The sequence below is a fragment of the Schistocerca serialis genome, chromosome 11, assembly GCF_023864345.2.
Source record: "Schistocerca serialis cubense isolate TAMUIC-IGC-003099 chromosome 11, iqSchSeri2.2, whole genome shotgun sequence".
NCBI classification, from domain to species: domain Eukaryota; kingdom Metazoa; phylum Arthropoda; class Insecta; order Orthoptera; family Acrididae; genus Schistocerca; species Schistocerca serialis.
In genome coordinates this window covers 148,196,095-148,221,628 of record NC_064648.1, presented here as the reverse complement: position 1 = coordinate 148,221,628, position 25,534 = coordinate 148,196,095, and the positions used below count along the sequence as shown (strand labels likewise).

Here is a 25,534-nt window from a genome sequence, read left to right as displayed (position 1 = left end):
ACTTGATGATCGTGTAGTTGGCTTGCATCATATGTACACCAACCAATATTTCAACAACTCACTGGTGGCATTTTTTCGAAAGAAATAAACCACAAACTGAAATCAGTTGAATGTTTTGTGATGCACCAAATTGCTACATACTGACATCAGTTTAATCTTGACAACACACCAAAGATATGATCACCACCAATAACACACTGAAATAGCACTTTCAATTGTTATTCTTTTTCACAAAATATCAATATTCAATGCAGAATATTTTTTTTTTTTTTTTTTTTTTTTTTTTTTTTTTTTTTTTTTTTATGAAAATGTGCGACAGCAGAATGGTCAAACTGAACGTCACTTATAGATCATATCATCACATTTCTTTTATTGAGATTTTCATACAAAAATATCATCCAGATTTCTGACTTTTCCAGGAATTTACCAAATATTTTCTTTCACATTAACCTTGTCCTGACAATTACGAACACACACACACACACACACACACACACACACACACACACACACACCACACACAACATCCAAATTGGTCGAGCCGTTCTCAAGTGGTGGCATTTCATACATGTGGCCATTGATTTGTGTTTATATACATTAGTTGTAGCCAGTTCTACTCATTTATAGGTGATGATGGTACAGAAAATTTTGCACCTCTAATGCTTATGGGAAAATACCCGAATTCAGTCAGGTTCTGTACCCCGACAGCAGAAAGACTGACCAGCTGCAGAACGCGAACGAGCACCTGCAAATGCGTGCCAAGCACGGGCGTGTACCGTTAGCACTCGCCCGCTGTTCACGCTGAAGAAAGTGCTGCTCCAGTCGTGTCTGCTGCTGTGTTGGCCTGCCATTACAGAGACGCAGTTATCTCACGGGAGATCACATCGTTTCAGTAGAGAAGCAGACGGTCGTTGTGGACGGAGGCGGTGGAGGTGACCCGGAGCTGACGGGGCGGAGGCAGAGGAGTGTCGCCGGTCCGAAGCACCCGAGGGATGGTGGAGGTGACAGAAGAAGTGGAGGCGGAGGTCCACTGGAGGAAGAGCTGCAGCCGACGCCACCGAAACAGAGAAAGGTGAGAGGGTGTGTGTGTGTGTGTGTGTGTGTGTGTGTGTGTGTGTGTGTGTGGCTGGCAATCTTGTTGTAGCTGTAAAAATCCTATTTGGAATGAACATATTTTCACTTTTGAAGATGATATAAACAATGTGCAACACTCCTCCACTGGATTTTCATCACATGACATTATTACTCAGTGAATTCCCAGAATGTAAAACTATATCTGCACTGAGTCATCTGTCTTCTGACTGGTTTGGTGCCTCCCGCCATGTATTCCTCTCCTGTGCCAAACCCCACCTCAAAGAAGCACTTGCAACCTACGTCCTCAGTTATTTGGTGGATGTATTTCAGCCTCTGTCGTCTTCTACAGTTTTTATCTTCTACAGCTCCCCTGAATACCGTGGAAGTTACACTACTGGTCATTAAAATTGCTACACGATGAAGATGCCCCCCTGCGGGTTCGGGGGTAAGAATAGTCCCGCGGTATTCCTGCCTGTCGTAAGAGGCGACTAAAAGGAGTCTCAAACGTTTCGGCCTAATGCAATGGTCCCCTGTCGGGTTTGACCTCCATATCTAAAAATTTTTCCGAAGAGCGAGCCGATTGGGGAAGGGCGCCTTACTTGGTGCCTTGTGTCCATGTTGTGTTGAGAACTTTCGCCATCTTATCCGTCGTTGCATTGCAGTCCTGCCCGCTCTCCATCACTTGGGCATGGATACGCTCCTGCGTGCACTTTCTGCCAAGCAATGTGCAGGGCCCTTTTCTGCACTGACGGCGACCATGGACCACATGTCACCTAACATCCAGCATGGTAGCCAGTCCGTTGTGGTGAGGCCTCCATGTACCCTGTTGGTTGTAGCCCCCTGACAACACAGGGATCCCTCTACTGATGCCTGCGCTGTTAACTCCCCACGTATGCCAAGGAGTAGATGCCCATCTCCCTGGGGCATCGGGACTCCCGGCAATGGCCGTCCTGCCAGGTGGCCTTGCTGCGGCTGGGTGGCGCCCGTGGGGAGGGCCCTTGGTCGGAGTAGGTGGCATCAGGGTGGATGACACGCAATGAAGCGTGGCACATCTTCTCTTGCTGGTGGCCAGCTACCAGCAGTCTCTAAGCGTTCGAGGGCCCATTTTAAAGGTAACATTTATGACTCCAAATCGTTCCCCTCCCTCGCCACACCATGGGAGGAACAAAAGGCATTGAATGAAAGTGAGACGTATTTGCCCAGATATCTTGTCTGTACCAGAGCTGATGGGGAATCTTTTATATCGGTGAAGCCACAGTTCTTTGTAGAGCATTTAGAGGACAAGTTTGGGGAGGTGGAGGGCTTGTCCAAGATGCGGTCCCGATCGGTGTTGATAAAAACAGCATCCTCCGCCCAGTCGCGGGCCTTGCTCGCTTGTACTAAGCTGGGGGATGTCTCCGTCACTGTCACGCCCCATAAAAGTCTGAATATGGTCCAGGGCATTATCTTCCACAGGGATCTCCTTTTACAGTCCGATGACGAGCTGCGCGCCAACTTGGAGCGCCGAGGTGTCCATTTCGTCCGGCGCGTCCACCGGGGTCCGAGGGATCGTCAAGTTGCCACCGGTGCCTTCATCTTGGCCTTCGAGTGTGACACGTTACCTGAGAAGGTCAAGGTGATGGTGTACCGTTGTGATGTCAAGCCATATATCCCTCCCCCGATGCGGTGCTTCAAGTGTTGGAAGTTCGGCCATATGTCTTCCCGCTGTGCTTCCGACCTCGTCTGTCGCGATTGCGGTCGACCATCCCATCCTGATCATCCCTGTGCCCCGCCTCCAATCTGTGTGAACTGTGGTGCGCACCATCCGCCTTGCTCGCCAGACTGTCCGATTCTGCAGAAGGAGCGGAAGATCATGGATATCAAGACTCTCGACCGCCTGACGTACACTGAGGCGAAGCGGAAATACGATCGGCTTCATCCAGTGCGCATGACAGCTTCTTATGCCGCAACTGTCACTCCTGCTACAGTTCCGTCCGCTCCAGTCAGCTCTCAGAGTCGAAGTCCCACACCTGCCCCCTTGATGGTGGGGGGCACTAAACCCACTGTTGCTCCTGCTCCATCTACTTCGGGAGCAACACCCCCCCAACCATCGGGGACATCAGTTCCCCCTTCCCAGCCGGAGAAGCGTAAGACTTCTCCGGCTACTCTCGCAAGGAAGGGGTCCCTTGGTGACCTCCATTCACAAGATCCGACCAGCGGCACAGTCGACACCCGCAAGTATCTGAAACAACCCACCGGTCGCTAGTCGTAGGGCGTCGCGGTCGTCTTCAGTCCCTGAGACTGACCCGGTGTTGCCCTCCCAGCCAGAACCACCTAAGGCACAGCGCGCAAAGCAGACCAAGAAAAAGGCTCCCAAGCATACTGACATTGCGGTGGCATCTGTCCCACCGCAACCTTCTCACTCTGCGTCCGAAGATGAGGTGGAGATTCTGGCGTCCGCAGAGGACCTGAATCTCGCCAGTCCCTCGGACGCAATGGATGGCTGTTGTACAGGTGGTGACTCAGTAGCAGCAGGGGCCCCGGAGGCGTAATCTGCCTCCCCAGTCCCTTCACGCCTTTCCCATCCATGGCCAATACCATCCTCCAGTGGAACTGCAGCGGTTTCTTCCACCATCTAGCTGAGCTCCGCCAACTTATCAGCCTTCATCCTTTCCTATGCATTGCTCTGCAGGAAACTTGGTTTCCAGCAATGCGAACCCCCGCCCTCCGTGGCTATCGGGGTTATTATAGGAACCGAGCAGCTTATGAAAGGGTGTCTGGTGGCGTCTGCCTCTATGTTCTTAACTCTCTTCACAGCGAGTCTGTCCCTCTACAAACAGCTTTAGAGGCTGTCGCTGTTAGGGTGTGGACGCCGCGGGCTATTACCGTCTGCAGTCTTTACCTTCCACCGGATGGTGATGTCGCGCTGCCTGTCCTGGCTGCACTGATAACCCAATTGCCGCCACCTTTCTTGTTGCTGGGCGATTTCAATGCCCACAACCCTCTATGGGGTGGGACTGTCTCTGATGACCGCGGTCGTACCGTGGAGCATTTGTTGGCTCAGCTCGACCTTAGCCTCTTGAACACTGGTGCTCCCACGCATTACAGTGTGGCCCACGGCTCGAGGCTGCCATCCCCTGCTCTTCTGGACTGCCTCGGAGGAAGGCTGTCCCCTGGTGGTCGCCGGAGATTGCTGAGGCTATTCGCGACCGTAGGCGGGCTCTCCAGCGTCATAGGCGGCACCCGTCTCTAGAGACCCTCATCGCCTTTAAGAGGCTCCGTGCCTTGGCCCGTCGCCTTATTACACGGCGTAAGCAGGAGTGCTGGGAGAAGTATGTCTCCTCCTTGGGCTCCCGTGTCTCCCCCTCGCTCGTGTGGTCCTGGATCCGGCGGATTTACGGATACCAGACCCCTATGGGTGTCCCTGGGATCTCCTTGGACGGCGCTGTCTGAATGGACGCAGCCCCCATTGCTGAACACCTTGCTGCGCACTTTGCTAAGAGCTCTGCGACTGCAACTTATCCCCCGCCTTTCGCTCTCTCAAGGAGCGAGCCGAGCAGACGTCGTCATCATTCCACACGCGTCGTTCTGAAAAATACAATGCTCCTTTCAGCGAGAGGGAATTCCTCGCTGCCCTCGCCGATTGCCCTGATACAGCACCAGGACCAGACTGCATCCACGCACAGATGCTGAAGCATCTCTCCAGGGGCTGCCAGAGACACATCCTCACCATCTTTAACCGCATTTGGAGTGAGGGCGTGTTCCCGTCGCAATGGCGAGAGGGTGTTATTGTCCCCATCTTGAAGCCCGGTGCGGACCCACTGGCGGTGGACAGCTATCGTCCCGTTACCCTCACCAACGTTTTGTGCAAATTGCTCGAACGTGTGGTGGGGCGGCGTTTGTGTTGGGTCCTTGAGTCGCGCGGTCTCCTCGCTCCATCCCAGGGTGTCTTCCGTCGGGGTCGGTCTGCAGCGGACAATTTGGTGCGGCTGGAATCTGCTATCCGTACGGCCTTTGCCCGACCACCAATGTGTGGCGCTCCTCCCTGCGGGCTTCTTGCAGGGACTCTGTCATCCTGTGTCGGCTGCGCATAGGCCATACCTACGTGATGCACGGTCATCTTTTGCGTCAGGAGGATCCCCCCCTGTGTCGGTGTGGGTTCCGGCTGACGGTCGCCCACATTTTGCTGGAGTGTCCCCGACTGCGCACCCTCCGGCAGTCTTTTAATCTCCCGGGCACTTTGCCTTTGATTTTATGCGACAATGCCTCCATGGCTGATGACGTTTTAACTTTTATCCGTGGTAGTCCTTTTTATGGTTCTATTTAGGGAGGTCCTGCACCTTTCCCTTTCTGTGTCTTTTGTCCTTGCGTGTCTCAATGTTTGTTGCTGTTTTGGTGTGTCGTCAGATGGTTGACTCTTTCCCTTTTTTTGTTCTCGTGGTCAGTCAACCAGTCTCCGGCCATCTCCTTTTCTTCTGTTTCCTTCTGTCTGGTGTTCCTCTATACTCGTCTTGTCTGTTGTGTTTGTTGCTGCCTTTGTGTTCTTTTAGCGCCTGGGTGGGCGTCTCCTCCCCCCTTTGGTTTTTACCTGCTCCGCCGATTTTCGGTTCGCCTGTTTTTGGACTGTGGGACTGATGACCTTCGCTGTTTAGTCCCCCTTAAACATCCCAACAACCACCACCACCACCGATGAAGATGACTTGCTACAGACGCGAAACTTAACCGACAGGAAGAAGATGCTGTGATATGCAAATGATTAGCTTTTCAGAGCATTCACACGAGTTTGGCACCGGTGGCGACACCTATAACGTGCTGACATGACGAAAGATTCCAACCGATTTCTCATACACAAACAGCAGTTGACCGGCGTTGCCCGGTGAAACGTTGTTGTGATGCCTCGTGTGAGGAGGAGAAATGCGTACGATCACGTTTCCGACTTTGATAAAGGTCGGGTTGTAGCCTGTCGCGATTGCGGTTTATCGTATCGCGACATTGCTGCTCGCGTTGGTCGAGATCCGATGACTGTTAGCGGAATATGGAATCAGTGGGTTCAGGAGGGTAATACGGAACACCGTGCTGGATCCCAATGGCCTCGTATCACTAGCAGTCGAGATGACAGGCATCTTATCCGCACGGCTGTAACGGATCGTGCAGCCACGTCTCGATCCCTGAGTCAACAGGTGGGGACGTTTGCAAGACAACAACAATCTGCACGAACAGTTTGACAATGTTTGCAGCAGCGTGGACTATTAGCTCGGAGACTGTGGCTGCGGTTACCCTTGACGCTGCATCACAGACAGGAGCACCGGGGATGGTGTACTCTACGACGAACCTGGGTGCAGAAATGGCAAAGCGTCATTTTTTCAGATGAATCCAGGTTCTGTTTACAGCATCATGATGGTCGCATCCGTCTTTGGCAACATCGCGGTGAACACACATTGGAAGCGTGTATTTGTCATTGCCATACTGACATATCACCCAGCATGATGGTTTGGGATGCCATTGGTTACACGTCTCGGTCACCTCTTGTTCGCATTGACGGCACTTTGAACAGTGGACATTACATTTCGGATCTGTTACGACCCGTGGCTCTACCTTTCATTTGATCCCTGCAAGACCCTACATTTCAGCAGGGTAATGCATGACTGCATGTTGCAGGTCCTGTATGGGCCATTCTGGATACAGAAAATGTTCAACTGCTGCCCTGGATAGCACATTCTCCTGATCTCTCACCAATTGAAAACGTTTGGTCAGTGGTGGCCGAGCAACTGTCTTGTCTCAATACGCCAGTCACTACTCTTGATGAACTGTGGTATCCTGTTGAAGCTTCATGGGCAGCTGTACCTGTACACGCCATCCGAGCTCTGTTTGACTCGATGCCCAGGCGTATCAAAGCCGTTATTAAGGCCAGAGGTGGTTGTTCTGGGTACTGATTTCTGAGGATCTATGCGCCCAAATTGCGGGAAAATGTAATCACATGTCAGTTATAGTATTATATATTTGTCCAATGAATACCCGTTTATCATCTGCATTTCTTGTTGGTGTAGTGATTTTAATGGCCCGTAGTGTATTCCCTGATGTCTTAATTGATCTCATACCATCTTTCGCCTTCTTCTTGTCAGTGTTTTCCACATAGTCTTTTCGTCGCCGACTCTACGGAGCAGCTCCTCATTTCTTACCTTATCAGTCCGCCTTATTTTCAACATTCTTCTGTAGCACATCTCAAGTGCTTAGATGCTCTTCGGTTCCGGGTTCCTCACAGTCCATCTCACTGCCATACAATACTGTGCTCCATACATACATTCCCAGAAATTTCTTCCTCAAAATAAGACCTATGTATGATTCTGTGAGACGTCTCTTGGCAAGAATTCCCATTTTTGCCAGTGCTAGTCTGCTTTCTATGGCCTCCTTGCTCTGCCTGTCATGGGTTATTTGACTCCCTAGGTAGCACACTTCCTTTAACTTCATCACCACCAATCCTGATGTTAAGTTTCTCATTTGCACTACTTCTCATTACTTTCATCTTTCTTCGATTTAGTCTCAGTCGATATTCTGTACTCATTAGGCTACTGTAATTATTCTTCACTTACACTGAGGATAGCAGTGTCATCAGCGAATCTTATACTCTATTCCTTCAAACGTAGTTCCACTCTTGAACTTTAGGAAGTGTAAGAAGTGTGGCTAAGCTAGAAGAAAAAAGGCGTTCCACTAGGATACAGTTAACACTCTTCAGAATTGTGAACTTAGTTTTGCTTAAGACACATTAAAAATATAAACTAATGCCTGCTGAGTGAAACAGTCTTTGATGTACACATAGGGCCATTTGAAATCTGGGTAAATTCACAACCAAATGGATGCAAGTTAGTTTATCGTAATTCAAGGAAATTGTTTGCATCAAGAAACTTTACAGTGTTATATCTGGAACACAAAATATACACACATAAAAAAAAAGTTTTGCATAACCCCGGTTCCCAGAACTCCTGAAGATAGACGTTGACTGTGGATATTGTATGACAGACACAGTCCATTTGTGACTGTTCAGAGATGTCACTAAACCCACCCAAAGATGTGAACAACCATGCATGAGTTGTGCCTATTAGATGGAGTGGATCCGACAGCCAGTCAGTTCCAGTCATCCCACCAGGAAGGAGGTACACAGCTTGTGTTGTGTGCAGTTCAACCATGCCTAGATGGTCAGTACTGTGGTTCGATCACGTCCGCATTGTTACTTGGTGCCAGGAACGGCTCTCAACAGGCGTCTCTAAGTGAACCAAAGTAGTGATGTTCGGACATGGAAGAGATACAGAGAGACAGGAACAGTCGATGAGATGCCTTGTTCAGGCTGCCCAAGGGCCACTGCTGCAGTGGATGACCGCTACCTATGGATTATGGCTCGGAGAAACTCTGACAGCAGTGCCACCACATTGAATAATGCTTTTCGTGCAGCCACAAGGCTTCGTGTTTCATCTCAAACTCTACGCAATAGGCTGCATGATGCGCAACTTCACTCCCGATGTCCATGACGAGTTCCATCTTTGCAACCACGACACCGTGCAGCGCAGTACAGATGGACAAAACAACATGCCAAATGGACTGCTCAGAATTGGCATCATCTTCTCTTCACCAATGAGTGTCGCATATGCCTTCAACCATACGTATTTGGAGGCAGCGTGGTCAGGCTGAACACATTAGACACACTGTCCAGCGAGTGCAGCAAGGTGGAGGTTCCCTGCTGTTTTGGGGTGGCATTATGTTGGGCCGACGTACGCCACTGGTGGTCATGGAAGGCGCCGTAACGGCTGTACAATATGTGAATGCCATCCTCTGACCGATAGTGCAACCATATTGGCAGCGTATTGGGGAGACATTCGTCTTCAAGTACGACAATTGGTGGCTCCATCGTGCACATCTTGCGAATGACTTCCTTCAGGATAAAAACATCGCTCAACTAGAGTGGTCTGTCGAACATGCCTGGGATAGATTGAAAAGGGCTGTTTATGGACGACGTGACCCACCAAACACTCTGAGGGATCTCTGCTGAATCGTTATTGAGGAGTGGGACAATCTGGACCGACAGTGCTTTGATGAACTTGTGGATAGTATGCCACGACGAATACAAGCATGCATCAATGCAAGAGAACGTTCTTCTGGATATTAGAAGTACCGGTGTGTACAGCAATCTGGACCACCACCTCTGAAGGTCCCGCTGTTTGGTGGTACAACATGCAATGTGTGGTTTTCATGAGCAATAAAAAGGGTGGAAATGATGTTTGTGTTGATCTCTGTTCCAGTTTTCTGTACAGGTTCCGGAACTTTTGGAACTGAGGTGATGGAAAACTTTTTTTGATGTGTGTATATAAATGTGTGATAGGGCTTGCAACATTGTATTCATTTCTTTTTTGAAGCCTGCGACTATTACGATGTCATCAGCAAATCTGATACAATGTATTCTTTGACCATTAGCTTTTATTTCCTTTACCTTCTCATTCATGGTCAGCATAGCTTCCTCAGTGAATACATTAAATAAATACAGAGATGAGGGAAGTGCTTGTAGAAAAACTTTTCTAACCCTTATCTCTTCTTCTTTCTTACTGATGTTCATCATTAACGCTTTGGCTTATATAGCTGGCTCACGGCGGCCACAAGTTTCAAGTCTGTTATTAAATGGCCAGCTTTGAGACAAGCTGAGTAGCTGTATCTTCTTCTTAGTCTTTATTCACCTCTGTTGAGAGATGGCACGACGTGCTGTATACAGTTGGGAATCTAAGAAATCAGTCTGTGTAGTGGTGTAGAACATACTTGATTTCTTTCGATATTTTGCGAATTATAAGCAACATTTTCAGATTTTATTAGCTTTAACCCCCCCCCCCCCCCCCCCACCTGGTGCCCCATTTCCATCTTGAAAACACCCTCCAGAAATGGTGTAGTGTGTGCAAAGCAAAAAAGAAGAAGTGATTCACTGTATGAATTGAGAATTGTCTAGCGGCGTAGCACATGGTTGTGTTTCTTCGGGTATACCACACCGACAAAAACTTCTAAAGCAGTATTATTTTCACTCGTCATCACTTCAATATATAGTAAGTATGATTTATAAAGAATTCCTATCAGAAAAATTGTATAATTTTGAGAAAAGTGTGTAAGACAAAATTTGCTGATTTCTATAGTCTTAAATGGTAAATATAGGCGTGACTGGGGGGGGGGGGGGGGGGGAGGGATATTAGCAAGCCAGTGGGCTAATTTCAACTACCACAGTTGCATTCTATGTGGATTATCCATAAGATCTTGAACAGAGTGATTTTCCATTGCCTTTTCCATTCTATACTGCCGACTGTGATGCATCACTTCATTCATATTTAGCTGCAATTTCTCACCCCAGTGACAAAAGAGTACTCTGTCCTCAGTTTACTTATCCACATTGAGAAGAGGCTGTTGGCAATCTTTAGAATACGAGAACTAAGCAGTGGGGGCAGGTATTCACCTTTACCCCAAATTAGGTATACCGTGAGTTGTAAGAATGGAAAAGGCAGTTAAATCTGTGAAATGAACATGGAGCGTGCAGTGAATTTTTTCAAGAAATCTGAACTAATAAGTTTGTTGCATTATGACTTGATGAAGACATTACTGGGTTTGAAGAACTACGTCAGTGTCTACAGTGTGTGGAGAAGCACAGCCAGGTTTTTCCATCAAATTAAGCGAAAGGTAGAGCACATCAGATGCAAGAACCTTAAGGTCTTGCTGTGTTTAGCCTGCCAATCTTGCATCCATTCAACACAAAACTGCAACACATAGAAGAGAGCTGTACCGGCCGCAACAGCTGACGGTAGTGCCGGCGAGCAGGGATGTTATGGGAAACTGTGTGTGGTTTTAGAATCCAAACGAGTCAGAAGGGTAGCTGATTCCCTGGTGTAAAGTTTTGTGTTTGTTCTCCGATTTTTATAATAGTATGGAAGAATCCTGTACTTACTTACGCCACATTTCCCCAATATAGAATACAGAAACTGGGGGAGATGAGTGCAACAGCGTATTCAGGAGTCCCTAAATGTGGAATGAGTGGTACGTATACTGTGGGTTCCAGTCTTTGGTGATATTGGAACAACTTTATCACGTGCCAGATTACTGTATTTACTCGAATCTAAGCCGCACTTTTTTTCTGGTTTTTGTAATCCAAAAAACAGCCTGCGGCCTATAATTGAGTGCAAAGCAAGCGGAAGTTCTGAAAAATGTTGGTGGGTGCCACCACAACTAACTTCTGCCGTTGAATATATGTAGCGCTACACAGGCGTGCTTTGCAGGCACAAAGATAAATACTGGCGCCAAACCTCTGCGTCAGTAAATAAATTAAAAAAAAAAAGGTGGAAGACGAGCTTTTTTCTCTGCCCCAAGTTTCGACCATTGCATTTTCATATATTATCCAATGAAGTAAATAGAAATTCCGTATTGTTCATCTTCGAATGTAGCAGCATTTCAATGTACTATGAAAAACCGACTGGCAAGACTGTTTGGGATGTTTGTCAATATGGCCATCTCTAAGTTCTGAATTTTTTCCTACCAGTGAGAAGGGATGGTTGCTAATAGGAACTTTTATGAATTGTGAATCACATGCAGTATTCTCTTCACCATAAGAATAGTACGAATATAAACATTTTGCCATGTATTGTTTCATGTTTGCTGCTATCTCATTTAAATCCTGTCTGCCTAATAAACTACAAAACTAGTGAGACAACAGCAAACGCGGAAGAATATACATACCATGTCATGTTTATATTCGTATTATTCTTATGCCTAATAGTTATACAGTCAGAAATGAAGCACGGCAATTGACTAGATTTTTAAATCTAAGATGACTCTAATTTCTGTGCAGAATGTAATGCACTAAAGAGGCACCTGCAAAGATTTTCAAACAGAGAAAATTTTTCGCTAAACTCTCGTTCAGAACATCTTCTATCATACGCAGTCTATTATTTGGTTCTTGTTGATCATTATCAAAGAAAGCAGCAGTATAAGTAACAACAAATAGCAGTGTCTTGCCATTGTTTTGCTAATGAGATGATTCCTCTCTTTTTTTTAATTGTAAGCGACGGTAGCACGCATAAAAGCAAGCCATGCCGCGAGTGGTGACAGGCCTTAAACACGTACTATCAGAATGCGACAGACAATGCATGACACAGTACAGTAATGCGTTTTCAGCTTAGAGTGATGTAAACACCTATAACAAAGAAAATGGCGCTTATCAGATCAAAGAAAAATATGCAATTAATTCAAACCAGACGAAGCAAGTGAAAAAGGAAGGGTACCCGTATAAATACGGATGGAGCACCTGACGCATAGCAATGGCTACCTGGTAAAGCTTAACTGCTAAGCTCTTATGACTCGAACCAAACTACTGTAGATGTATCGTCATTCGTTCGACCTAAATTGTGTCTCATATTACAATGGACCAACTTTGTTTCGATTTGGAGATGTGCCTAAAACTTTTCTCTCCCCTTGAATTCCGAGTCTCAAATTTCAGGTGCGGCTTAGATTTGGGAAATTTTTTTTTCCTTTATTTCGAGTCTCATTTTTCAGGTGTGGCTTAGATTCGACTAAATACGGTATATTTATCCAGAGAGCAGTGTTACTTTCATAGCTTTGCACTTGGTTTTCTCTAAACATCTGTGATTCAGGTACACAGCCCTGAGGAAGATACTAATTTGCCACATTATCAGTATTATTATTATTATTATTATTATTATTATTATTATTACAGTGACTTATTTTATGAAGCATAATGTTGCACTGCTTATATTAATCTGCACTGATTTGGCACAGGAGGCAGCTCCCAGAGGCCACATTCAAAGCTCGCCATTCTCTTGCTGTTTTCAACAGTTGCAGCACCAGCAGCAGCCACAGCCGATTCGCAGCCAGCGGGGTGACACGGCAGAATCTGCGGGTCCGGTTGGCAGCAGAGGCCGTGGCCAGAGCCGAGGCCGCGGAAGTGGCAGGGGGCGGGGAGGCGGGCGCGGCTCGGGGGCTCCCGGCCCTTCCGAGGTCAGGAGTGGGGCGGAATTCCGACCCTTCGACTACAGCCAGGTGGACTACCAGAGCCGCTTCAAGGGTGGCAGCAAGAGTGCAGGTGTCGCGAAGGACGGGGCCAACTCGAAGAGAGCCAAGGTGAGTGTGCCGTCCTTTCTGGCTGCCGAGTGGGGATGTTGAAGTACGGAGGTCGGGGTCGCACTCTTACTGTCTGCCTCCACTGCTCCAGTTAGGGTAGCCAGCTCCTAATCCAAATCTGCACTGTGCAAGTCACATTATGGTGTGTGGTGGAGGGCTGTTTCTACACCACTGTCACTTCCCCCCTTTCCTCTTCCATTTGCGAATGGTGCACTTCCATTTATGAATGGTACACTGGAAAAACAACTGTCAGTAAGCCCCTGTATGAGCTGAGATCTTGCTCATTTTAACTCCCTGGTATCTTTGCAATATGTACTTACAAGGGAACCTCCCCATCGCACCCCCCTCAGATGTAGTTATAAGTTGGCATAGTGGATAGGCCTCGAAAAACTGAACACAGATCAATCGAGAAAACAGGAAGAAGTTGTGTAGAAATATGAAAAAAAAAAAGCAAAATATACAAACTGAGTAATCCATGCGCAAGATAGGCAACATCAAGGAGAGTGTGAGCTCAGGAGTGTCGTGGTCCCGTGGTTAGCGAGAGCAGCTGCGGAACGAGACGTCCTTGGTTTCCCTAGAGTGAAAAGTTTACTTTCTTTATTTTCACAAAGTTATGATCTGTCCGTTCGTTCATTGATGTCTCTGTTCACTGTAATAAGTTTAGTGTCTGTGTTTTGTGACCGCACCGCAAAACCGTGCGATAAACATTTGATCGCAAGGTCATAGGTCAACCGATTCCTCCACAGGAAAACACGTCTGATATATTCTATACGACACTGGTGACGGCATGTGCGTCACATGACAGGAATATGTTGTCGACCCACTTAACTTGTACACTTGGCGAATGGGTAAAAAGATTCTTCTACCTTGCCCGATTTAGGTTTTCATGTGGATGTGATAATCACTCCCAAAAAAGTGATGAAAACGTAAGAGTTTGTCACATAAACTGCAACAAATGAATGCAACAGTTTCACAGTCACACGGTTTTCCCTGTGCTCTGTCAAAACATGTGTTTTTAACGTTTTCAAATTTTTCCGTGTGTAGACCGTCAAATCAATGCATATGTCCAAGCAAATCTGAACATGTCCTGGAATTTTGGAGAGCCAAGTTGATTATGTGTGAGTGCCTAAACTTTGATCATTGTCTGAAGATAAAAAATTAAACTTTTCACTCGAGGGAAGACTTGAACCAATGACCTCTCGTTCCGCAGCTGTTCACGCTAAACACGGGACCACGGCGCTCCTGAGCTCAGACTATCCTTGATTTTGCTTATCTTGCGCATGGACTACTCAGTTTGTATATTTTGCTTATTTTTTTCATAGTTCCACACAACTTCTTCCTGTTTTCTCGATTAATCTTTGTTCAGTTTTTCAAGGCCTATTCACTGTGCCAAATTATAACTAAATCTGAGGGGGGTGCGATGGGGAGGTTCCCTTGTTAGGAGGAAGCGACAATCGGTTGACTCTTCCAGGAATGTATGCTCTCAGCATTGTAACAGTAAACCACACTGTGTTGGATGAGCAGACCTCTCACACTTTCTTGCTTACTAAACGAACCTGTGAAAACATGCACTGCTCTTCTTTGTATTTATTTCCACATTCGATCCTGTCGGGTACAGATCCCTGACTGACTAGCAGTGTTCGATTGTTGATCAAACTGGGATTTTCTTAGCTAACTCCTTCACTGGTGGACTATGTCTCCTGATGCTTCTTCAAATAAATCTCAGTCTGGCATCTGTCTTACTGCAATTACTGTTATGTAATCATTCGACTTTATATCAGTCCAAACACACAATCTTAGATACGAGGTGTCCCGGAAATGTTGCAACATACTTCTAGAGCAAGTGGGGCACTTCATAAAGCTTGAGAATTGTGCAGGAACTCATGGCCGCAAACATCATCACCTGCCACTGGGCAGTGCTGTGCCATGAGAGTACTGAGCAAAACACGAGAGTTTCCTCATTCGAGCGCTAGCCAGAATATGAGGAGTGTGATATGTTATACAAATGGAGAGCTTGCAGATGTGTACCTGACGTATGGAATAGCTGAGTGCAATGTTTGAGCTACTGGATGCATGTATTGAGGATGCTCCACAGGCCAGCATCAACCACACCGTAGTTTGTTTGCACGCGTGCATGAAAATTTGCACAACTGCAGCTCATTGAGAAGTGACAGGGGTAGTGGAGGCAGGCCACAATCGGCGTGTTCGGTTGCTACAGAAGAAACTCCATCTGGTTGACCAAGTCAAACAACTCTCGTGGCCACCAAATGCTGCTTTGTCGGCTCACTGCTGTGCAAGTGCTGCAGTACCTCCCGTCACTTATTCAGAATGCATCTGTGTCATAGTTTTGACATTTGGTCTCTCATGTTTAGAATCCTAGTTGGAAGAAAATCCAAAGAAATTTTGGGCTTATGTCAAAGCGGTAGGTGGGTCAAAACAAAATGTCCAGACACTCTGTGACCAAAATGGTACTGAAACAGAGGATGACACAATAAAGGGCGAAATACTAAATGTCTTTTTCCAAAGCTGTTCACAGAGGAAGACTGCACTGTAGTTCCCTCTCTAGATTGTCGCGCAGATGACAAAATGGCAGATATCGAAATAGACGACGGAGGGATAGAGAAACAATTAAAATCACTCAAAAGAGGAAAGGCCGCTGGACCTGATGGGGTACCAGTTCGATTTTACACAGGGTACGCGAAGGAACTTGCCCCCATTCTTGCAGCGGTGTACCGTAGGTCTCTAGAAGAGCGTAGCGTTCCAAAGGATTGGAAAAGGGCACAGGTCATCCCCATTTTCAGGAAGGGACGTCGAACAGATGTGCAGAACTATAGATCTATATCTCTAACGTCGATCAGTTGTAGAGTTTTGGAACACGTATTATGTTCGAGTATAATGACTTTTCTGGAGACTAGAAATCTACTCTGTAGGAATCAGCATGGGTTTCGAAAAAGACGATCGTGTGAAACCCAGCAAGCGCTATTCGTCCACGAGACTCAGAGGGCCATAGACACGGGTTCCCAGGTAGATGCCGTGTTTCTCGACTTCCGCAAGGCGTTCGATACAGTTCTCCACAGTCGTTTAATGAACACAGTAAGAGCATATGGACTATCAGACCAATTGTGTGATTGGGTTGAAGAGTTCCTAGATAACAGAACACAGCATGTCATTCTCAATGGAGAGAAGTCTTCTGAACTAAGAGTGATTTCAGGTGTGCCGCAGGGGAGTGTCGTAAGACCGTTGCTATTCACAATATACATAAATGACCTTGTGGGTAACATTGGAAGTTCACTGAGGCTTTTTGCGGATGATGCTGTAGTATATTGAGAGGTTGTAACAATGGAAAATTGTACTTAAAAGTAGGAGGATCTGCAGCGAATTGACGCCTGGTGCAGGGAATGGAAATTGAGTCTCAATGTAGACAAGTGTAATGTGCTGCGAATACACAGAAAGAAAGATGCCTTATCATTTAGCTACAAAATAGAAGGTCAGCAACTAGAAGCAGTTAATTCCATAAATTATCTGGGAGTACACATTAGGACTGATTTAAAGTAGAATGAACATATAAAGTTGATTGTCGGTAAAGCAGATGCCAGACTGAGATTTGTTGGAAGAATCCTAAGGAAATGCAATCCGAAAACAAAGGAAGTAGGTTACAGTACGCTTGTTTGCCCATTGCTCGAATACTGCTCAGCAGTGCGGGATCCGTACCAGATAGGGTTGATAGAAGAGAGAGAGAAGATCCAATGGAGAGCAGTGCACTTCGTTACAGGATCATTTAGTAATCGCGAAAGCGTTACGGAGATGATAGATAAACTCCAGTGGAAGACTCTCAGTAGCTTGGTACAGGCTTTTGTTGAAGTTTCGAGAACATACCTTCACGGAGGAGTCAAGCAGTATATTGCTCCCTCCTACGTATATCTCGCGAAGAGACCATGAGGATAAAATCAGAGAGATTAGAGCCCACACAGAGGCATACCGACAATCCTTCTTTCCACAAACAATAAGAGACTGGAATAGAAGTGAGAACCGATACAGGTACTCAAGGTACCCTCTGCCACACACCGTCAGGTGGCTTGCGGAGTATGGATGTAGATGTAGATGTAGATGTAGATGTGGGTGTACCCACCCGTAAAAGAGAAACGATCGTGAATTACTCCTCTGGCACTGCCACCCGCTTCTGGAATGAGCTGCCCTGCAGTCTGCACACAATTTGGTGTCCTACCTGTTTTGTGTAATGTGAAGCTGAAGCACTTCCTCCTGTCATCCTCAGGGTGTTCCACCTCAAAAAAACCACAGTTTTAGTACGAATTTCAAGTCGTCACATTAGGTTTTGACGAAACTCTGCAGAGATGTAGCCTACAAATAGATAAGAAAAAATACTCAATTTTCTTAAAATATGATGACCCATCTTGAAAATATGTCAATCTGAAGTTGTCAGAAATCACCAAAAATGGTTCACTGCCTTAATTTCAAATTCTTCTAGCAACTCTCCTAATAAGCTAAAATAATGGGGGATGTTCCATATTGCAGCATTTTCCATAAGCTTTCCTATGGTGTACAATACAATATGGATTGAGGAGAAGTTTATTTAAAAAAAAAAATTATATCCAACTGTTCACATTATTGCTAACTAATTCCCTAAATGTAAAATTGTTGTTGTCCTCCTCAGTCTGAAGACTGGTTTGATGCAGCATTCCTTGCTACCCTATCCTGTGTGAGCCTCTTCATCTCTGAATAATTGATGCAACCTACATCCTTCTGAATCTGCTTAGTGTATTCATCTGTTGGTCTCCCTCTACGATTTTTACCTCCCACACTTCCCCTCAATACTAAGTGGGTGAGCCCTTGATGTCTCAGAATGTCTCTCTTCCTTTGTTCAAGTTTTGCCATAATTTCCTTGTCTCCCCAACTCTATTCAGTACCTCCTCATTAGTTACATGATCGACCAATCTGTTATTCACTATTATTCTGTAGCACCACATTTCGAAAGCTTCTATTCTCTTTTTGTTGAAACTTTTTATCATCCATATTTCACTTCCATACATGGCTACACTCTAAATAAACATCTTCAGAAAAGACTTCCTAACATTTAAATCTATATTAATGTTAACAAATCTCTAATCTTCAGAAATGCTTTCCTTGCCTTGCCATCTACGTTTTATATCCTCTTTATATCTAAAAACAAAGATGATGAGACTTACCAAACAAAAGCGCTGGCAGGTCGATAGACACACAAACAAACACAAACATACACACAAAATTCTAGCTTTCGCAACCAACGGCTGCTTCGTCAGGAAAGAGGGAAGGAGAGGGAAAGACGAAAGGATGTGGGTTTTAAGGGAGAGGGTAAGGAGTCATTCCAATCCTGGGAGCGGAAAGACTTACCTTAGGGGGAAAAAAGGACGGGTATACACTCACACACACACACACACACACACACACACACACACACACACATATCCATCCACACATATACAGACGCAAGCAGCTGCATCCTACGTGGAATGTTTCCCTCTATTATATTCATATCATTAATTTATATCCTCTTTACTTTGACCATCATCAGCTACTTTGCTGCGCAAATAGTAGAACTCATCGGCTGTTTTAAGTGTCTCATCTCCTAATCTAATCCCGTCAGCATCACCTGATTTAGTTTGACTACAATCCATTATCCTAATTGTGCTTTTGTTGACGTTCCTCTTATATTCTGCATTCAAGACACTGTCCATTTCGTTCAGCTGCTCTTCCAAGTCCTGTACTGCCTCTGACAGAATTACGATGGCATTGCAAACCTCCAAGTTTTTATTTCTTCTCCCTGGACTTTAATTCCTACTCCAAAATTTTCTTTTGTTTCCTTCATTGCTTGCTCAATGTACAGATTAAATAACATCGGGGATAGGCTACAGTCCTGGCTCATTCCCTCCTTAACCACTGCTTCCCTTTCATGCCCGTCAACTCTTATCACTGCTGTCCGGTTTCTGTACAAGTTGTAAATAGCCTTTCGCTCCCTGTGTTTTACCCATGCTACCTTCAGAACTTCAGAGAGACTATTTCAGTCAACATTGTCAAAAGCTTTTTGTAAGTCCACAAATGGTATAAATGTAGGTTTACCCTTCCTCAACCTCTCTCCTAAGATAAGTCGTAGGGTCAGTATTGCCTCGCATGTTCCTACATTTCTTCGGAATCCAATCTGATCTTCCCCAAGGTTGGCTTTTACCAGTTTTTACATTCTTCTTAAAGAATTCATGTTAATATTTTGCAGCCGTGACTTATTAAACTGATACTTTTGTAATTTTCACTTCTGTCAACACCTGGTTTCTTTGATTTTTGAGTTACTACATTGTTCTTGAAGTTTGAGGGTATTTCACCTCTCTCGTACATCTTGCCAGATGGAAGAATTTTGTCACGGCTGGCTCTCCCAAGGCTCTCAAGGGTTTACAGCTTTATAAAATTTCAAAAATATATAAAAAGTGAGATTTTTGTAAAATTTATAAACTAAATTGGAAATATGCACAACTTACCCATAAATAAATATATATCCACCTTTTCATAAATTTTTGTTTAATGTTTGGAATGTAACTAGTGACTAAGATAGGTCATTTTATTGGAACTACTTAAATATATATATATTTTTTTAATAATCTTATAGGCATAATTATTAAAAGTTAGGAGTATATATAAAAAGTATGAATTGGGATGAAAAATCTGATTTTTTTAATTCTAACTATTCATGATAGATATTGCTAAACTTGGTATGTTACCCAAAGGAGACTTGGACTTTTACAAACACTCTTTAGCAAAAGTGCTGTGCAATCCAGAATCGATACACTATATGATGAGAAACTAGTTCTTGCCCAGGAAGCAACCAAATATAAAGTGCACTTCAAAATGCATTTGATGATAATATGGTTGAAAATAACACTTTTTGACAGTGGGTTTCAGTAGATAGATGTAACTTAAAACTATGCAGAGGACCTCATCGGAGTTTGTTGAGTTATTTTCGGAAAAATTGACCACATTGATACTCCGTGATTTTCTTGCTGGGCAGCAAAGCTCTTTTGTAAATCAAGTGAAAGAAAACTTGAATGAGGATGAGTATGTTGTTACATCTTACTTATGTGAGAATTACACTTTTGTCATTTTAGATGAGGTCCAGAGTTGTCATGTGACACAGCAGTATTCCCCTTTGTAGTGTATTACAAAGGGGAGAAAGAAACAAAGCATATGAGCCATGTCATGATGTCTGACTGTCTAGAACATGACACCATAGCAATTTACTGTTTTCAAAAAAAGCTAATTCAATTTTTAAAAACAGAATTTCAAACTGATATACAGAAGATATACTACCTTTGGGATGGCAGTGCAGTGCAGTACACAAGTAAAAAGAATTTTGTAAGCTTATGTTTCCACAAAAAAGATTTTGGCACCAAAACAAAATGGCCTTTTTGCCTCTACTAATGGAAAATGACCTTGCGATCATGTTGGCTGCACTGTTACGAGATTAGCAACAAAACGAAGTCTGCAGAATTCGTATGAACCAAATTCTTATTCCACAGCTACTTTTTGATTGGGCAGTTTCAGCACAAGAAGAGTATATTGAAACTGAAAGATTTTTAGAAGAGCTCATAAGTCTGTCTGTTACCATCAAAGGGACAAGGAGACTCCACACCTCTGTATGTGTAGCGTGGAGTACATCAAAAATATTCTTCAGATACAACATAATATACTGTTTAAAGTCAAAATCTCCAGAAAAACTGTCCCGGAGAGATGTTTGTGGATACATTGCTACCGTCTATGACAAGAAATGTTGGCTAGGTAACAATTTAATAAAAGAGGGAAGTCTTGATAAAATTAAAGCTACTTACCTTCACCGAGCTAGCCCATCACACTCTTATGCGTATCCTACACACCAAGCGTGGTGGCACAGTGATTAGCACACTGGACTCGCGTTCGGGAGGACGACGGTTCAATCCCGCATCTAGCCATCCTGATTTAGGTTTTCTGTGATTCCCTAGATCACTTCAGGCAAATGCCGGGTTGGTTCCTTTGAAAGGTCTTGGCCGATTTCATTCCTCCTTCCCTAGTCCGAGCTTGTGCTCCGTCTCTAATGACCTCGTTGTCGACAGGACGTTAAACACCAATCTCCTCCTCCTCCTCCATATCCTACAAAACCTGATACTCAATGGCTATCTGTAAATGATGTTCTTTGTAAAGTAAATACAATGACACAAGCAGGAAGAATATGTCAAAATCCTGGGGATAATACTGTAAAAACAAATGAAGTTTTTAAAAAGATGTGAAGTCTTAATACACGCACTGTTTGTACTGTGTTTCACAAGTGATGTTGGAAATAATATACAACGATAAATTTGAATGTGTGCATACATATATATTAAGCATAAGATTATGATTATTTCCACTTAAATCTATAAATTTTACAGAAGTCTCAAATTTTGTACTTTGAAATTTTATAAAGATGTGAACCTGTGGCAGTCCCATTTTCATACTCAGAGAATCAGTTAGAAATAATATAAAGTATCTTAAACATAATTTTTTGAAAAATTTTGATGATTTGCTTTTTGATAAATTAAAAATTTAAATTTGAAGAACAATTTTCAGTTCAAAACCATGTTGTGTTGTGTATCATATGAAAGCCTATGGAAAATGCTTCCTTTCATTTTAGATTAATTAGGAGAGTTCCTACAACAGTTTGAAATTATGGGAGTGGGGTATTTTTTGGTGATTTTTTTTTTGCAACTTCACATTGCCATATTTTCATAATGGATCAACATATTTTAATAAAATTGGGTACTTCTCTCAATCTGTATGTAGACAACATATCCGCCAAGTTTTATCAAAATCTCAGATGGAGAGCGAAATCACTGTGTTGGTATGACATGCAATGACTCCCTCATAACTTTTCCCTAAAACACTTGACATGTCAGACAGTGAAGCAAATCCTCCCAGTCACAGCCCCATCTCATTGCTTGTCTTTGGTCACTTCCCCCTTTTGTTCCCCTTCTCTCATGTCCATAGCTGCCAATGCCCCCAATATAAATGTAGCGGATTGTGATCTTTGTCGCTCTGTTTGTGATACTCTGTTATAAAGTATGTTTTTCTTACAATACATATAATACTGTTTACAATATTTATTTCATAATGCTTTCCAGTCATTTGATACCATATTAGATGTAAAAAAAAGAAAAAAAACCCTTCTATATTTATTTCATAATGCTTTCCAATCATTTGATACCATATTAGATGTAAGAAAAGAAAAAAAAAAACCTTCTATATTTGCGTTGTAATGAAAGTGATATGAATTATTAACCACCTGTTGTATTTTTATTTGTTTTAATAACATATAACCTATGTATTAATTATTTATTATTTAAGTGGTGTCTGGGATTTGCTTGTAGACAGGAATGTGATAGAAAATATAATGAAATAACCCACATTGTTACAGTCACAGTTGTCTTGTCAAATAATAAATTACAACCGTGTGAAGCACCTCTATTTTTGCACTTATGTTTTTGAATATTAATTTATGTATTATTAGTGCGTGTTAGGTGGTTAAGTATAACATTTTTTAACTATATATGATGGTAGTATCTGTTACCAAAAGAACAGTTACCGTGGATGACCATGCAGCTATGCTAGAAATGAAATGATAATTAAATGGACACCCTAGCTGCAAACAGGCGTTGATGTACTTCATTGGGGACATGTTGAAAATGTGTGCCCCGACCAGGACTCGAACCCGGGCTCTCCTGCTTACATGGCAGACGCTCTATCCATCTGAGCCACCGAAGACACAGAGGACAGTGCGTCTGCAGGGACTTATCCCTTGCACGCTCCCCATGAGATCCACATTCCCAACATGTCCACACCACTACATGTGTAGTGCGCCTAATAGATGTTTACCCATCATACTCATTACTCGTGGCAGATTAATCTACCAAGTCCCTTACGAGTTCGGGCATAGCGTGTGCGTTCGCACAAGAAGGTCAATGGCCGGGAAGCTAGCTAGGGTGTCCATTTAATTATCATTTCATTTCTAGCAAAGTTGCATGGTCATCCACGGTAACTGTTCTTTCGGGAACAGATACTACCGTCATGTATAGTTAAAATATGGCGTCCCGGCCATTGACCTTCTTGTGCGAACGCACACGCAATGCCCGAACTCGTACGGGACTTGGTAGGTTAATCTGCCACGAGTAATGAGTATGATGGGCAAACATCTATCAGGCGCACTACGAATGTAGTGGTGTGGACATGTTGGGAATGTGGATCTCACGGGGAGCGTGCAAGGGATAAGTCCCTGCAGACGCGCTATCCTCTGTGCCCGCGGTGGCTCAGATGGATAGAGCGTCTGCCATGTAAGCAGGAGATCCCGGGTTCAAGTCCCGGTCGGGGCACACATTTTCAACATGTCCCCAATGAAGTACATCAACGCCTGTTTGCAGCTAGGGTGTCCATTTAACTATCATTTCATTTATAACATTTTTCTTTTCTTTTTTAATTTTTAATTTTCTGTGTATTTTGTTTTGGTTTCCCCCTCACAAAAGAATACTGACAGGTGCTAGGCAGTATTCATGAATGCTATTTAGTTACGATTAGTCTCATAGTAAAGAATACTTATCTTTATTATTTCCTTTTACAGTCTGATATGACTACTGCGAATATAAGCATCCAAATTTGTTTATTACAAGTGTTGCCCAATAAGTTAGTTTCCCTTGTTTTATTTCTCTGTAAAACGAACTGTACACGTCTTGTGAGTGCTGGTGAGTTTGACCAGTATACGTTGAAAACATACACATTGGCTTACAATGCGTACCACAGTACCTTGTCAGTGTGCTGCCAGTTAGCATGAAGTTTTTATAAAATAGGGAAAACTTACTTATTGAACATCCCTCATATATCTTCTGTCAGATTACTGTTCAAGAGCTACTCCCAAATGCAAGTCATGTAGTAAATAATTTGTATGTTGTTTAAAGATGTTGTTACTAAAAAATATCATTTACAGAGCACGTGGAAACTGAATAGCATTGTGAATACAAAATGCGGTGTTTACATTGCAGGGCAAGAAAGGGAAAGCCATGTTTGCCGGCAAGATGAACCAGAAGAGCATCACATTCGCCAAGAAGCTGCTCTGAGTCTGGGGCGACTGACGTGTGCAACTCTGTACAGACTGTAACGAGGAAGCATTTATCCATTGTTGTATTGATGTGTTTTTTAATAAAAGTTTGGAGGAAAATTAACTTTTCCTCTCAAAAGTGAGTGCTCTGTGAACTTCTTTAATCACTGGTTCAAATGTGACATGGAACACAGTGCTGAAAATTCCTGGGGGGAACCTATGGTAAACAGATGTAGTGGCGACGGCGACGGTGGTGGTGGTGGTGGTCGTGGTGGTGGTGGTGGTGGTAGTAGTAGTAGTAGTAGTAGTAGTAGTAACTGCTGCTGTTGTTGTTTTTGTTCATATGGAGGTCAATTTTGTGAGGATAGTGGACATGTCATGGTAATTCATATATTCAGACATTTACATACTTACAGCTCTACTTTGACAAGGATGGGACAGGTAGTTGGTTGCGTCTTCATTGTGGAAACCGCTGTGAAGTAGTTTGAGGAAGTCACAGAAAATGTTAATCAAGATGGCCAGGTAGAGCCTGGAGCCTCCACACTTCCCTGTACGAGGCCAGCCTGTTCAACAACAGCACTACTTACTTTAGTTTATCTGTGTGTACAATACGAGTTTTGTTTAGATTCTTGTAGAGAAGTTGCTTTGTAACATAAGAAGCCAGTGCCACAGTGTTGATTCATTTCTAGACATGTATCACTGCACGCACTATCAACTGACACCGGGACTGTGACGATTACTTTGAGTTTCCACAAAGATGTGTAGCATAACCATATTTACCTCTGCTAATATACCTCTGGTAGCTGCACCTCTGTTGTATCTGGAGGAAAAGTGACTGTCTAAAGTGTGCTATTTTAATTGATGTGGTCCACAGCAGGTTTACACTTCAAACACTTTAACTCTTTCTTTGGTAGTATTGCTGTCAAGAAACATCAAAATTGCACACTTTTTTCTGCAACCTGTTTCAAATTTTGTCCTACAATGAGTAATGGTGCTTGCAAGTAACGTTTAAGCTGTCATATACAATGATATTCTGTTGTCTCTGTGACAAGTTTCTGAATAGTGTGCACCGTAAGCAGAAGTTGTGCAAATTTATGTGAACATCGGTTATCAGTGGAGCAGTTTCTTTTGATTTTGAGGTGCTGCTGTTATTGTGCAATGAAAACTGCTTGTAAATGGAAAGAGGAAGTATTG

The 25,534-nt window shown here is 43.9% G+C and overlaps 1 protein-coding gene and 1 non-coding gene across 3 annotated transcripts in view; both read left to right on the top strand.

Moving 5' to 3' along the window:
- LOC126427003 (exosome component 10) overlaps positions 1–24,483 on the top strand; it is a 187,298-nt gene extending 162,815 nt beyond the window's left edge. The window contains exons 16-18 of one of the 2 annotated variants that reach the window (XM_050089155.1): positions 897–1,072; positions 12,919–13,203; positions 24,285–24,483. In XM_050089155.1, the coding sequence (XP_049945112.1) occupies positions 897–1,072; positions 12,919–13,203; positions 24,285–24,359 (536 nt within the window). In that variant the 3' untranslated portion in view covers positions 24,360–24,483. Of the gene's footprint in view, positions 1–893; positions 1,073–12,918; positions 13,204–24,284 lie in introns of both variants that reach the window. The other variant, XM_050089154.1, reaches the window with a different exon arrangement.
- Trnat-ugu (transfer RNA threonine (anticodon UGU)) lies at positions 23,547–23,621 on the top strand. Its single transcript has one exon. It is a non-coding gene; the product is annotated as a tRNA-Thr (tRNA).
- Positions 24,484–25,534: the final 1,051 nt, after the last annotated feature.